Source organism: Babylonia areolata, chromosome 8 (assembly GCF_041734735.1).
Source record: "Babylonia areolata isolate BAREFJ2019XMU chromosome 8, ASM4173473v1, whole genome shotgun sequence".
NCBI classification, from domain to species: domain Eukaryota; kingdom Metazoa; phylum Mollusca; class Gastropoda; order Neogastropoda; family Buccinidae; genus Babylonia; species Babylonia areolata.
In genome coordinates, this window is record NC_134883.1 from 4,772,397 (window position 1) to 4,788,441 (window position 16,045).

Here is a 16,045-nt window from a genome sequence, read left to right on the forward strand (position 1 = left end):
GAAGGCTGCCTCCAAGACATGCTGCGTTGGCACTGAGTGCTGGAAAGCAGCTGAAGTAGCTATGGCCCGCACTTCGTGTGCTCTGGGATGAAGACAGCCGATATCCCTGTGTGCATGAGAGTAGGCTCTACGAATGACTTGGGAAACCCGGCGGGAAATGGTGCCTGCAGCGATGTCTTTCTTGTAATTCTCATTGAGGGAGATGAGCAGACGCCTCTGAGAAGAACGCCTATGGCGAGACCTATCCCAATAATATTTGAGACACCGAACAGGGCAGAGGTGCCTATCCTCATCATCTTGGGCAAGAATATCAGACAAAGGTCTGACCCTCAGAGAGGGGGAAGGAACCTCAGGGTCTTGGTTCTTAGCCAGAAACTCTGGAAGGAAACGAATAGTGATGGAACCATCTCTGTGGAAGGCCAGATCTTGTGGCATTCCACTAAGACCATGCAGCTCACTTCTACGACCGCCTGTGGCCAGCCACAGAAGGAAAGTGGTCTTGAGGGTGAGGATGTCAAAAGGAATAGTCCCCAATGGTAGGAAGGGCTGTTTTCGAATGAAATCCAGCACCAGGAACAAGTCCCAGAGGGGCACTCTTCTGGGGTCTCTAGCTTCCTTCAGAGGGGCACCCCTAGCCACCTCTCTGAGCAGGAAATCCGCTTCAAAGGCGGGACCACCTAGCTGTTTGAATTGTGGTACAGATGGCAGACCTGTACCCTCGCACAGAACTAGCAGACAGGTTGAGAACCAAGGAGCAGTGAGCCAGAAAGTTGGCCAGCTGCATGCTCGTAGGGTTCGTAGGGGTAATGCCCTGAGCTGTACACCACCGCAACCATTTCTTCCAGCGAAAGTCATACAAAGTCTCCGTTCCCTGCCTCCTTGCTCTGGTGACTATGGAGAGGAGGTCAGAGGAGGCACACCCCTGGGTCAGCGCAGCCGACACAGAGGCCGACCGAGGGGTCGAGGACTTCAATGGTGATGCTGACAGTTCCGACCGCACAGCAGCCATGCGTGCTGGTGGAGCAGTTGAGGATTGGAATGAGGAGTGCCCGAGCGAGGCTGCCTCAGCAGATGAGATTTGGTTTCCAGTTCCAGGGGTGGAAACATGTGTCAGGGACTGAAGGTCCGGAAACGAGGTCTGGGCTGGCCATTTCGGCGCAATGAGGATCAGCTGCGGGTGTTCCAATCTGTCTTTCCGTATCACCTTGGACAGAAATGGAAAGGGAGGAAACGTGGAGGCAATCAGACTGCTCCAGTCTAGAGAGAGAGCATCCACTGCCCACGCTTCTGGGTCGGCAACCGAAGAGACGTAAGTGGGAAGTCTCTTGTTGAACAAGGTCCACCATCGGCCGAAACCACTGTTCCCACACCCACTGAAGGCTGTCCTTGTCCAGGGTGCACTCTGTGCGTATGACACTCTTGGACCTGCTGAGAGCATCTGCCAAGATGTGGTTTTTCCTGCTAAGTGTCTCGCTGAAAGTGCAATACCCTTGCTGTGGCACCAACGGAGGAGAGCCTCAGTCCGCATGGAGAGGTCTGCCGAGTGCGCTCCCCCCCATTTGTTCACATAACATGCGACCGTCGTCTTGTCCGTGAACAAGCGGATGGTCTTGCCAGTGGCCTCCCCCATGAAGTGCAGGAGAGCCCTGCGAACTGCCTCCAGTTCCAGAACATTGATGTGGCATAGGCGCTCCTCTGGGGACCAAGTCCCTGCTGCATGGAGTGAGTCCATGTGGGCTCCCCAGCCCAGGGAGGAGGCGTCTGTGAAGAGTGCCACCTGAAGAGTAGGTGGGGCTATGGGCACCCCCTGTGTCCGAAGGGGGGTGATTAACCACTCTGATGTCACCTCGAGGAACCACTCGCCCAGACATATCTGGGTATCCCATGGCTGAGTGCTCTGGGACCGGCGTAACCTCAGTGCCCTCTGGAGAGGGCGCTTGAGAACCCTGTCCAGGGGAATGAGAGGTGCCGTGGACTCCCTCATGCCCAAGAGGGAAGAAAGTGTCCGCGCTGTATCTTGGGAGGAGTGGCGCCAGTGGCTGAGGAAGCCTGCCAGACGGTCCCAGTGATCTGGCGCCAGAGAGACTATCATGGACCGCGTGTCGAATCTCATCCCTAAGAAGTCGAAGGACTGACGTGGGGACAGATCGCATATCTGCTGGTCCATGAGGAAGCCCAGTTGGGAGCAAAGGTCTAGAAGTCTGGCCGTATGACTCAGGCACAGGGCCTGCGACTGGGCCAGGATAAGCCAGTCGTCCAGGTACACACAGAGACAAATGGATTCCGAGTGGACGATGGACACCAATTCCCGCACCACCTTGGTAGACAGGAAAGGGGCAAGGGACAGACCAAATGGGAGGGCCGGGAACTGGAACCCCTTGTCCCTCCACACGAACCTCAGGTACCGATGGGATGCCGAATGGATGAGTATATGAAAATAAGCATCTTCCAGATCGATAGAGGTAGGCCAATCACCTTGTTGGATGGTCTCCCGAATCTGTGCCTGTGTGTCCATCTTGAATTTGATTTTGGGGAGGAATTTGTTGAGGGGGAACAAGTCCAAAACTGGTCTCCACCCTCCCGAGACCTTTGGAATCACCAACAACCAGCTGTAAAAACCAGGGCCCGGGTCCAAGAGTTGAGATATAGCCCCATGAGGAGTGGGTGCGATCTCTTTTTCTAGGACGCTCTCCTGCTCCGTCGAGCTGGGCACCTAAGGAGGAGGAGTGGATCTTAGAAGGGGGCGGTCCTCCACCCAAGACAGCATGCACCCCGACTCTAGCACCGACATATCCCGTCGTTGAGTCCCAGAGCACACCACTGATGTGCATGCCGGGACAAGTTTCCTACTTGGAGGGGCTGAACGACTGGCGGTGCTGAATCAGGGCCCAGTCATTGGGGGTGCTGCCTTCTGGCCTTGGGCATGGCCGGTCGGCTTGGATGGACATAAGGTGGTTTATTCCTCTGCCACTGATTCTGCACACGCTGCTTTGACTTAGGCGGCGTGGTATATGGAGGGGCCCTGGTGGCCGGTCTCTTCAATGGCATAGAACCCTGGAGCCCATGAGAGATGTGGGGCAAATATGAGGCCACCTCCCTGTTTGTCTCTGTCCTGTGGCTGACAAAATGGGGCGGGAACTGGCCGAAGAGGGAGTGCTGCTGTGCTGGGATGGACCGCAGGGCAGCCCTCTCCTCCACAGGAATGTTAGAGAGGCTGAGAATGGCATCACGCTGCGCTAGCACAGTATTGAAGTGAAGGCTGGAAGCTGTGTCTGCAGCTGCCGTGAGACCAGATGCCACCCTATTGCCAAAAGCGTGTAACCTCTGGTCGGTGAAGAGGCCAGGCGGGACAGAGGAAGGAGACCCCGTGTCCTGATTAACCGGACACTGTTCCCACAGCTCATTGGCCCTGTGGAGGAATGCGTCGAAGGTGTACGCCGTGGAAACCTCAAGGAGGCAGCGGCGGGCCAATTTGTCCCACTCTGCTAATGTTTTAAAGGATAGGGTAGCTGAAGTGGGGAAGGTGGTGCGCTGTGAGACCAACATCCTGTCCTGTGCGGAGGGCTCTGCTCCGCTGTAGGCAGGGTGGTCCTGTGTGTACCAGGACCACACCCCTCCCTTGGAGGAATCTTTAAGGAACTTTCCCGGGGAAAAGGCGCCCAGGGCAGAGAGGGACTCCCTGCCTGGAGGAGGGATGGAAGCAGCACCCCTGACAGTGCGGGCTGGCTTATTAAGCCATTCCTGCACCATTTCTGGCACTCTGAGTCGCCTTGTGGTTCTGGAGTTAGAGTCACATGGCGTAAGGAGGGTCAAGGGTAACAAAGTAGTCTGAGGGACTGATTCGGCATACGTGACCCTATTGGGGAGGGTCAGTTCGAGCTTGGCAAAGTCTGAGTTTGGTTCAGGCTGGTCCCTAGGGAGGCGCGGGCTCAATCTGTCCCCCCTGGGATGTGGGCGAAGAGTGCTCATCTGCTTGTTCGTCCTCATCCGAAGACAGGGGCTCCCACTCTTGTTCGCAGTCCATCCCCTGCTGGGTGCCATCCCAAGTGGATGTACCCACTGGAGCGTCCTGTGAGCTGTGGTCAGCCCAGTGGGATGAGCTGGGACGATCCCGAGCCGGGACCATGGCCGCCACTGTTATGTCCTTGACACCTGAAGCGGGTGGGGAGCATGTGGACCGTAGGTCCAACCATGCTTGGGATGGTGGGTGCCACACCTTTTCAGAGAGGGCGTCCCTGGATGCAAGAGGGACCCACGAGTACTGTGAGGGGACAAACACCCACTCATCTCACTGTAGGACCGAGGGCTGGGCAGGTGGGAACCGCAGGCTCCGCCGGGCCGAGTAGGGCCCCTCAGCAGCCATAGGTCCTGACAAGGAGGCTGTTGTGACCGTGGAGGTCACCTGTGGGTTGACATAGGCCCGATTTGTGGACAGAGTGGCAATATTGGTCGAGGAGTTCGACCTGACCGACAAGAAGTCGATCCCACTTGTCGGGGCTGTGTGTGTCACCCTGTGAGATGTGCTGGGTTGGGTCCGGTGGGGAGCGGACAAGGGGCTGGCCCTTGGTGCTCCCGGCAACCCAGCGTGCACCCTAGGTGCGCCCCAGTACGGGTAGAATGGGGGTAACCACCCGTGGGCACCAGCCATACTGTGACCCGAACCCCAAGGGTCACTGGCGCATTGACCTCCATGAAGGGAACAACCTGGCCAAGTCGGAGGGAGGTCAGGTCCAACTTGGGTGTCAGTCCCACCCGAAGACGAGCGGGCTGACTGCCCGGAACCGCCTGACGCGCCCTGAATCCCTCCCGTGGGGAGACTGGGGTGGCTTGGCCCAGGGTGGGCAAAGTAGAGACCCCCCCCCGGAACCAAATTTTTCTCCCCACCCAAAAGGAGGTGGGAGAGGGGGGTCGACAGAGAAGGGAGGAGGGGGAACAAGAATGGGGCCCGTGAGGGCCGTCTCCGAGTGGGGACCCGGGTAATGGCCGGGCGCGGACTCCCAAGGGGAGTCCGCGCCTAGCTGCGAGTCCCCACAGCCCGGAGAGGACTTGCCATTCCCCCTTCTCCCCGCCTCGCGCTGGGACACCTCGGGAGGCGACGCTCGTACCTCTTTCCCCCCGGTCCCCTTCATGACTGTTTTACTGGTACGAAAGTCGCCTCCGCGATCAGCGTCTAACGACGCATCGCCGCGGTCCGTATCGGGAGGAATCATGAGCTCCGGGCCTGGGAGAGTCTCTTGCCGAGTCTCAATCCCAGCATCATGATCCCTTTCTTCGTGGTATGGCACACGAGGCATGGAACCCGCGCTTAGGCACCCAGCGAAAATCCGACCCCCAACAGAGAAAGGAAAGACAGGATCGACTTAGAGGCAGAAAAAAACGAACGAATCGAGGGTGCCGAGTCGAATCGAGTACACAGAATGTAAGAATACAATAAACACAAGCCGCATGCAACAAAATAAGGCCAAAAGGATACGCTTAATAGCCGAAAAAAGCGTAAGACGAGACAGAGCGTAAACCTGACAAGATGGCGTGGAGAGCCTTGGCCAAAGGAATGATTCAGCGCTTATAGCTTTTAGAGGCGTTTGATTGGCTGAGAGCGGGCGGGCCCGTCTTTTCACTGTTAGCCGCGCAAAATTTGGCCAAGCAGAGCAAACCAATAGGCCTAGTTTGCATCAGTTTGACATGGTACAGTATATGACACCAAATGAACGTTCGGGTACAAATCATTAGTGGGAGTTCACAGATTTGTCAACAAAATAGAAGTGTAAACCCACATCAACTGACCCACATTTTATCTTTTGTTCACTGCCACAGATTGGTGTTTTGCTGAATGGAAAGTTGTGTGCTGGCATGTGAATGCGTCCACTTTAGGCTGGTAACATAAATCAGGATATCACTTTTTAATATCATTATAAATTTTACAATATTTCTGTTCAACCTTTTCCTGTCTTTACAATGACTTTCCAGTGATGGATAATACACTATAAAAACTCCAAAACACTTGTCCAACAACCAACACAGAATCAAACATGGTAGCATTCCAAATAGCCCATGGAGAGCTGGTAATAATTTCAGTTATAAATTATATTTATTAAGAAAAACTTACATAGATCCATTTCAAATATCATAAACCCACTCCATGCCTCTAAGCTGTCAGCAGACGAGACAAAGCATTTCGCCAGTGCCATTTAGCTGTTACCTGTTGGCATGCGTCTATTCAGATTTTTCTTTCACCGAGTTTGTTTCAATGAGAACCAAAAAATTGAAAGATAATTTGATGTCTCTGTAGAATAAGGCCAAAAGAAATGAGTCATCACTTATAACTGTTAACAGCGTTTGGCTAGAGCAGGGCGGACTTGGCTTGGCATCTTTATATCAGTTTGACATGGTACAGTATATGACACCAAAATACTATTTAAATGAACATAGTTCTGGAAGAAGACACCTTTCTTCTTGATTTGGAATATAGCCAAGACCATCCACCAAGATGAAGTGATTTGTATTAGAGGGAAGGTCATGATTTGAACTCAGTGGTGTATCACTGAGGGATTAATTTTTGTATTTTTAATAGACTCTGTGGCTTATCACTGAGCCAGTGAGGGATATATTTTAGTATTTTCAGTAATTTCACTCCTGTTTTGGTGCTAATCAGAGACGAGTGTACTGTGGACTAAAATAAGAAGATTGGGATCATACAGGTGAGTGTCATCCACTTCAAGGATATGCCTTCTGGAGCTCAAATTTCCCAAGTAATAGTGCATGTGTCTTTTACCTCTGGGGTCTGACGGACACCAGATATGATATGCAAGGAAGCACAGACTACAGGCTTGCCATACATTCTCAAACCTGAATGAATCTCTATCATAACACCATCATCACCCCCATCCACCATAAAAAGAAAGAACAGTTTTGATTTCCCCTTCATTTTCACACCAAACTGAAAAGTAACTTTGTATCAGCCTGCAGCCTGGACAGATCCATAACAGCTGTCACTGAAGTGGTGTTATGGTGATACCTACTTCATGGAAGGAACTCATTAGTCTTGCTCCATGACTAAGCAATTACTGTAATCAGCAGGGGCTTAGTAGATTGCATCCTGCACAGATGCTGAATCAGAATCACCACTGAACGCCACAAATAATAAACTGACAACTCACACTACCTGGCACAGACTGGAATGAGCACACGTCTTTTGCTCAAAATACTCTATCTTCCATGTGATTATTCCAAAAACCTTTTTTTTAACAAGTTGCTGTTAACAATAATAATTCTACAATGAGCTATTTTTTCAATGCATATACTGCAATCTTGAAGTTCAGTAGCATAACCTAACTGGTTGTCTTCCATAGTTATTGTCCTACTCCCTCTTAATTCTATATTGCTAACATAAATTGTTGTGCTTTTTTCTCATACCAAGGTAATTTTTTTTTAATTTAGAATTAAAAAACCATTTAGCATTTAACACATGCTGATTTCAAGTTCAGATAATCAAAAATAATTCAACAAAACTTACATGTGATAAAGCTCTTGAAACTCAGGGTCTTCTTCCAGCGTATTAGTTTTCTTTTCTCCTCTTGCTGCAGCACCACCCTCAACATCTGGGTCATCCTGAAAAAGAATCAACATCAATTACAGTCCACATTGGGCACAGACTGCATCTTATTTAACAAAGCAACACATACACTCACACACACAGAGGATGATAGGTGAAGAAATCACTGCCAGACCTGCTCATATCCATTTGTATGAGTGGGATAATTTGAACTATAGGTCAGACATGTTTATGTGAAACATACAGATACTGTCACATGATGCATCCAAAACTGATGGGCCCAAACTACAGAACAATTGTGTATTATTGCTGACATGATTCTTTTAAAATTATTTTTAATTGTATACTTAGGTTTCAATGATAATGTTATGCAGTTAAGAGCTAGTCGAGCACCTGATCAAGTTTTAATCTACACTAAGCATTATGTTATTTTCTTTTATGCTGAATTTTACAAACACAAGTGCTCAGTCTTGTGTTATTGGTTTTCTAGTTTTTTTGGAGTATACATTTTATAACTTTTTTCAATGAAATGTCACAGCCATGGTAAAGATACATACCAGGTAAGTTAGTCTTTCAAATGAGATGATAAAGTAAGGTATTAGTAGTAGTAGTAGTGTGCAGCATGCACTTCCAACAGTTCATGCATGTGAAAGAACCCACCACAACAGGGTTGTCCCTGGCTAAATTTTAAAGACAGAAGAAAAAAGATATCTGATGTGATAAAAAATAGAACACAAAATAATAACAATGTGATTTGATTTGAGACTTATTTTTGGTATCATTTGTTGAGTAAGAGTGATCACTGTTGTCATCTCTAAAAGCCACACTGTATGGTTGAACTTTGAAATAATCTGTTTCAAATATACAATGTGCTGCATATGGAGCAGACAGATGAAAACATGTATTCAAAACACATGGTTATGAACCTATGGTGATACAATCTTATTTTGAGATCTACTTCAATCTGACCCCAACCTTATTGCTGATATGACAGCTTCTTAGGTGGAAGCATGTACATATCATATGAGGTAGTTGTTGCTGTGCGAGTGGCAGAAAGAAGAGTAGGAAAAGGAAGAAAACAAAGAGGAATGAAGGCCATTATGAGACAATAAAAGAAAAAGTGAGGCAAGGCCTTCAAGACTCACTTGTGATACACTTTGAAAAAAAAAATCTAATCGTTAAAATGTGTTCTGTATTTGTTATTATAAAGCTTCGGGTTAAAAGAACATGAAAAAAAAAGTCCTAATGGCAGATTCGAACTCCGCATGTTCGGGTGAGAAGAAACTGTCCTGCCCATTACACTATCGTGGCTCCTTAAATGACGTTCAAAAATATAATATTCAAACATGCTTTTTTAAAGGGCGATAAATCGATTGCGGTATTCGCAGTGAGAACGCTGTTTAAATCATATTATTCTGGTGTATCTTGGGCATTCAAAAAATCTTTAAGGGTAATTAAAATTTCTTTTTAAGTCCGCGGTAAAGGAGACGTGGCTATCGCTGCAATCACACTGCAACATTTAACTGTTTTCTCTGGATCTAGATAGATGTACAAGTTTAGTTACACCCGGCTGACACGGTCAATTCAATTTCTCTTTTATGTTCATTCTAGATTTATAGTTTTAAAGTTGATATGAAAATTGAGTATTTTGTTAAACTAATAACATGTAGAGCCAAGTACAAGTACTTCTAAATGTCGTATGAAGTGAAAAGCACTTCATTTTGAGAAAAGTCAAGACTGGAAATTTTTACGTTTCATCAATTCAAGGGTATTAACTCTCATGGTTTATTATTTTTAACTGTGAATTCCAACTGATTCTGTAGATATTTTTATGGCAGTTTGGGGCATAATCAAGTAAGTGATGAGGCGTTCACAAATCTTTCTCTGAATAAATATTTAATGGTCTCCTTCTCCAACTTTCCATCACATGTTATTGTGTATTGTCGATTGAATATAGGATTGAACAGGCATGTCAACAACTTGAAACAAAATGACGTCGTTCGCGTTCACGAAGAATATGAGCACGCGCTTTGAATATGTATAAATATGTGTACGCAATCGATTTTTGCCCATGACCTTCAGGGCTCAGCCAATAGATCTATAAAATCCACGAATGAACATAGTGAAAGCCCTGTACAGTGTACACTGAGAGTAAAACACACAAGCTTTTTATGTATCGAGTATAATTTCAAAACATAATGTTTAAGATGAGAAAGATCAGTTTAAAGCAAATTAAGTCCCCTAGCATTAATTACAGATTAATGTCCCTTCTTTACTATCTGCACCAAAGACATGCAAAATAAATATAACTTTCATGCTTAGCAAAAGAAGTTCCTGTTTGAACAAAAAATGATAAAAATGACTGCTCTTGTTGTTGTGTCAGAATATCAGATCAAAGTGCCAAGTTTGGAGAATAAAAACAACAACAACCCCCCCCCCAAAAAAACCCCCAGTAAATGCAGTTTGTATATAATTTGGCTTCTTTTTTATTTTTGTGTGCCCATCCCAGATGTGCAATATTGTTTTAAGCAAGATGACTGGAAAGAACTGAATTTTTCCTATTTTTATGCCTAATTTGGTGTCAACTGACAAAGTATTTGCAGAGAAAATGGCAATGTTAAAGTTTACCACGGACACACAGACACACACAACCGAACGCCGGGTTAAAACATAGACTCACTTTGTTTACACAAGTGAGTCAAAAAAGGTCAACACATACAATGAAACATAAATGAAAATGAGAGAGAAAAGTGCTAAGTAGAGGGGAAAAGAAAGAGTGTTTATGTATTTGTACAAACATGCCATATAGATACAAGTACTAGTATGTATGTATCAGCATGTTTTGGTCAGGCAGTCAAAATCATAACAAATCATGAAAGTACAAGCAGCCAACCAACATTATATTGAACAAAATGTGTAACACACGTCACCAATCCTTTGTTTCAATTTTCAGACTTTTCAGCAAGCGTCTAAGAAAAGTAGTGCTAAGAAAGGGTTATGTCATTTTATCAAGAATTTTCACAGGCTGAACTTCAAGAATAATAATTAACTCTCTCAAAATCATTCTTGCTCAGACATTTATTTTTGCTTATTTTTTTTCTAATAAGTTTGACTGATTACTTTCTTACTTCCATTTTCACTAACTAGTATGTTTGCGCATTTAACTTCCCTTTTATAAATCTCTCTTTAATGAGTTTAGTTAAATGATAAGTTAATCTCTGAACACTTAATATATCACCCCCACTCAGAACACACAAACAAGCATAAACTCTCTCTCCTACCAATCTTTTCTTCAGTGAAAGTTACATCCATTTTTTTTAAATGTTCAACTGAATTCTCAATCTACAATCCCCACATCCATCAACTATTATAGTAACTAAAAGTGAAATCTCCAGACTAAATTGGCATGAAGAATTAATGTTAAAATTCATCAGTAAAAACAAAACAACCAGTTTTATAAATAGCAACACAATATTCTATTTTGAAGCAGTATTTCTTACAATCTTTTTTCTTTCCTGAAAATCTACAAAGATCAAATTTTGCACATGCCTCAAAAGTAAATGGAATTTATATGCAGCTAATTATGATGTAGTAAGCTTAACAATGGATAAATAACTATGTTATTCATCTAAACAAAAAAGAGTGACATTTTAATGACTACTTCAACCAACTCATTTCATTTAAAGAGTGAGAATGTAATCACATAAGCATATATGAAGTTACATATGATACGATCTGTGGATCAGAATATTTTCATGATTACATTTACACATGCATATTTAAAAAGGTGCAGTATAACTTTTCATATTTTAAAACTGCCTGTTATTTCTCCAAAACATGTGACAACCACCACCCATTTTTCCCAAAGATTATCTTTTCCTCCAGATCATTGCATAATTTTGAACCACAAAATACACAGTCAGTACTAGCAGAGGCATGTGTAACTATGGCATAAAAAGGAAATTTTCTCTACTTCTGGGAGGTTATCGGCCGTAGCTACTTTCGTTTTCTCTGCAGAGGCGGAGAGTAGTTTGCATAGGACAGGAATGTCAGACCCCTGCCAGAGTCTGCACTAGTGGGTCACAGTTAAGTATGTGTAATCAAAATGCTTTCAAACTGAAAATGGATAATTTTTCCTTCTACTTTTGTTTTGTTTCTTTGTTTTCTAGGTCTCTTTAATTGGCTATCTCGACCAAGTAATGTCCTTTGAAACTGTATGAAAGTTGTTTAAAAGGAATATTTGGAGAGGTCTACTGTCTTGCTATGCTGGTGTCCCTGCTGCTCACAGATTATATCTGTCTTTGTTATTAAAACTGGAGTACAATGAGAGATAACAGACTATTTATCATATGCCAAAACTGATCCGGTTACGAACATTCTGAATACAATGACACTGGAATGAGTACATGTGGGGTAATACAGATGAGGATCTTTCAATTGCTCATATCAAAAAACTTACCAGACTGTGAACATCTTTCACTCTGACAAAAGCTGGCATGCTCTTCCGAATGGCTGGGGATGTCTGGGTAGCTATATCAGCTTGACTGGAAGATGATGACCCAACTGGCCATGTTTGGCTATTCTGTGAGATTGCAAGTGCTTGGCTACATTTAAGCATGTAAGCATAAGCGGAAGCCCCATTACCAGATACATAAAGCCTTTCACTGCTATGACTTTTAGGAGGGGGGACCTGACTTAAAGAAGAAGAGCGCTGCTTTTCTAAAAATCTCTCTGCTGATTCAGAGACATCAAAAGAGGCAGCTCGATTTACACGTTGTGACAGTAACTGATCTTTATCAGAGATAGGTGTACCCTCAGGATCATGGACTTTTACAACAAACTGATACTGATTACTGTTACTTACATTGGAGGGTTGTCTAGACAGGCTGTTGGACCTATCCTCCTTATTAGCAGAAGATACAGGGGGGTTACTGCAAGAGCTTAGAGCAGAAGCAGAAGCAGTGGAGTTAGAAGAATCTTCCCCATCCTGTTTGCTCAGAGCTGATGTTCCAGATTCCGACACATCAGAATGACTCTTGCTGTCCCGTGTCGTTGTGACTGTGAACCTTCCCTTCACCTTCGTTGCTTCCACACGTTGTGTCTCAGGAGACGCACAGCTTACACGGGGGCATTTTGTGTCCACATTCAATTCATCTGTCAGTGGTGAGAACTGATTTACAGGACTGGCAAGTGTTTGTGCTTGGCTCTGAGATACAACAGCATATTGTCCCTGGTTGAGTGCAGGCTCTGATTTACTCTGCACAGGGCCACCTCTCACAATGCTGCTATCAGACACAGTGTTCCCAGAGCTTGTTTGCACCAAAGAGTCCCCAACTGGCCGCTGATTGTCCACAGGTTCAGCCATACTGTCAGTTGTTGGTGTATTCACACCTGCATGTGGAGTCTGTGCTGCAGGCACAGCAGCCATGTCTTTCCGGTGACCGTGCATGGTTTTGATCAGGGCCTGTTCTAAGTTCATCAGATTGGCCACTTCTGGCTTGTTTTTGCTGCTCTGTGCAGGCATGGCTTGGACAGCACTACTATCTCCAGACCCTTCAACCCCACTTCCGTCATCAACAGTTCCACGTCGTGCCATTGTTGGTGAACGAGGTGGTGACATAACTCGCATAGGTGTATGAGTGCCAGATTCAGTGTTTTGAGGAGGAGTGTTGGCAGGTGGCATCCCCGCTTGTGTTGGGTGCTGGTGAACAGACTGAGCTGCACGTTGCTGAAGATGCTGGTTGTGGAGAAAGTTATGTTGTTGTTGCATGACATGAAGATACATTGTATATAACTGCCACATGTTATTCATGTGCTGGTGGAAATTGCTTGACTGGTGGTAGTAACCAGGATTGGGGGGTTGGAAGCCAGTGTGTGGAGAGTGGAACATCTGCTGCATGGCTGAAAGCAACTGATGGTGATTCAGATGTCCTGGCATTGAGTGTTGAGAGTGAATGCCACCCTGATGGCCTGTGTCATGTTGAATTTTAGAGTGAGGATTCTCTTCAAGAGAAGCTGCAGCTGTACCACCCTGTGGTGGTTGCTGGACAGACGACTGAACGCTACCGGTATCAGGTCTTCCTGGGCTGGTCACATACTGTGGTGGCTGACTTCCCATTCCTAATACTTGAGAAGGTCCAGTGTGTTGAGACAGGCTTCCTGACTGTGGAGCAACTGACTGGTTCATCTGTGTAGCTGATGGTGGTATGGATTGCTGGACATGGTCCTGCCCCTGTGGCGGTTGCTGAACACACACCTGCTGAACGGACTGATTCTGCTGCTGTCCAGCTTGCTGTTGAAGAGCTGGCACCTGCTGCTGACTGGATTCTTGTTGAGGCTGGTGTTGGTCCATCTGCTGAGTTAACTGAGCTTGCTGACTCATCTGACTGGCCATCTGAGGTTGAGACTGCTGCTGAATACTTTGCTGAGATGATTGCTGCTGTTGCTGCTGACCCATCTGCTGTGCTGGCTGTTGCTGCTGCTGACCCATCTGCTGTCCTGGCTGTTGACTCATCTGCTGTCCTGGCTGTTGACTCATCTGCTGCAGCTGTTGCTGACCCATCTGCTGTGCTGGCTGGAGCTGCTGCTGGCCAATCTGTTGAACATGTGGACTGGCCTGCTGAAGTTGAGGCTGACCACTCTGCTGGACAACTTGTGGTTGTGGAGGATGCAGATCTTGCTGAGAAGAGTGGGACTGCTGCTGACCCATGCTAACTGCTTGAGACTGAATCTGGCTTGTTTGTTGTGCCATTTGGTTTTGCTGAGCTGATATCTGCTGAACTGCTTGAGGCTGTTGAGTAGGTTTTTGCTGCTGGTTCATATACTGAGACTGGTGTGCTGGCTGGCCTGTCTGTGGCTGAGCTTGCTGACGACCTTGCTGTGACTGTGCAACTGATTGTTGGGCATGATGGGACTGCGCTGCCTGGCTGCCTTCTTGCTGCGTCTGTCCTATATGCTCCACCTGTGGGCCAGTGGGAGTGACAGAAGTAGTAACACCCGTTTCTGTGGAACTGGCTTGGCTGACACCACCAACAGGTTTCTGTACTGTATGGAGACGACTCAGCTTGTTCTCCAGGTCTGTGATATTGATGGGCACTGCAGGACGAGTCACGCTCTTCACAGATTTCTGCTCATCAGAGTCTGCCCCTCCTGTGAGCTGAATGGTAGCAACAGGTGCATTATCTGGAGATGTACTAGTCTCTTCTTCATCTCCTTCTGCAATTCGGGTATCAGTCATTTGTTGTTCTACCACTGAGCTGATGACGAAGCGCTTGGTGTTGCTGACAATGACTTTTGAGCAAGATGAATCCACCTCATCCATGTCTTTTGGTTCATTTTTATCTTCTGCAGACTTTGAAACCTCCACCACAGATCCATCTTGTTTCTGAAACAGAAAAACAAATTTTCTTTTTTGAAAAGATTTGGTCATATGTCCTATTTCAAGTTTACCTTATAAGCTTTCAATGTTCTTGGCAGTGACATGAATAATCTCAATTATTTTCATCCCCATCAAATCCAAAGTTTCTTAATCCTGCTTATTCAAGTTCATTTGCCTTCTGTTACTCTCATTTTTTGGGCTCTCCTGTGTATTTACACACAAAGTGTCTTTTTACTAACCTGTGTTCTGGTAGTCTGTGTTGTGTGTTGTGTCTGTGTGTGTGTGTGTGACTGAAATTCATTGAAAATTAACCCCTAGACTGCCTATTTGACGAGATAACTCATCATGGCAAGCATGTACACTTCGCTGCCACCATGACGAGATAACTCGTCATCGAAATATTCTGACTTTTCCCTGCTCTGCATTCAGTTCGTTGACAAAAATGCTGGTTGCTTTAGCTTGGGGTATCTTTCTAGATTCTATTCATAGCTAGAAACACCATCAACGTCATGAGGCAGTCCTTTATTTGAATGTTTTGGTTGGGTTACTGGCCACAGTGTTTGCCTGGCTCCTCTCCTCGCTCACTCAACAAAATGTCAGACTGACGCTGTGCTCAAGACATGCGATCATGGCGAACTAAATTAACCAAGATTGCTTTCTTTAGCTGATGCTCAGAAAGAATTGAAGTGTAAATTCAAAGGAGAAGACAGTGATGAACATTTGTAGGATGATTTGATAGAAAATAAAGGGAGCAATCAAGAGAGTGGCCAAGATACGACTATCAGTGAGTGATGCCGGCTGCATAGGCGTAGCAGACGACAGACAGTAACTGAATTATTAGCAGGACACAGTGTAAGCGATTTTCTTGGCACTCAGCCAACGCGGTCTGATGAGAACTGGGTAAGTGACCGTGTGAGAGGGGTGAAGAGGAGGGGGGTGGAGACTGAGGGAGCATGGCCTCGTATCCATATTATCACTTGGAGAAGTCACAATGCCTTGTGTATCTATCTCTTTTTGTGTGTATCCATTTCTTTTTCAATTTTATTTTATTGTGGTTGTTCTAGTATGATTTTGTGTGTGCAGATATCCATTTGTCCAAAAAATATTATATCTTA

At 45.9% G+C, this 16,045-nt stretch overlaps 1 protein-coding gene across 4 annotated transcripts in view; it reads right to left on the bottom strand.

Moving 5' to 3' along the window:
* The window catches only part of LOC143284474 (uncharacterized), a 48,843-nt gene that overhangs the window by 9,176 nt on the left and 23,622 nt on the right, over window positions 1-16,045 (bottom strand). For 3 of the 4 annotated variants that reach the window (XM_076591142.1, XM_076591141.1, XM_076591145.1), the window contains 2 exons: window positions 12,012-14,936; window positions 7,514-7,608 (listed from right to left, as the gene is read on the bottom strand). In XM_076591142.1, coding sequence (XP_076447257.1) covers window positions 7,514-7,608; window positions 12,012-14,936 — 3,020 coding nt within the window. The remainder of the gene's footprint in view (window positions 1-7,513; window positions 7,609-12,011; window positions 14,937-16,045) is intronic. The other variant, XM_076591144.1, reaches the window with a different exon arrangement.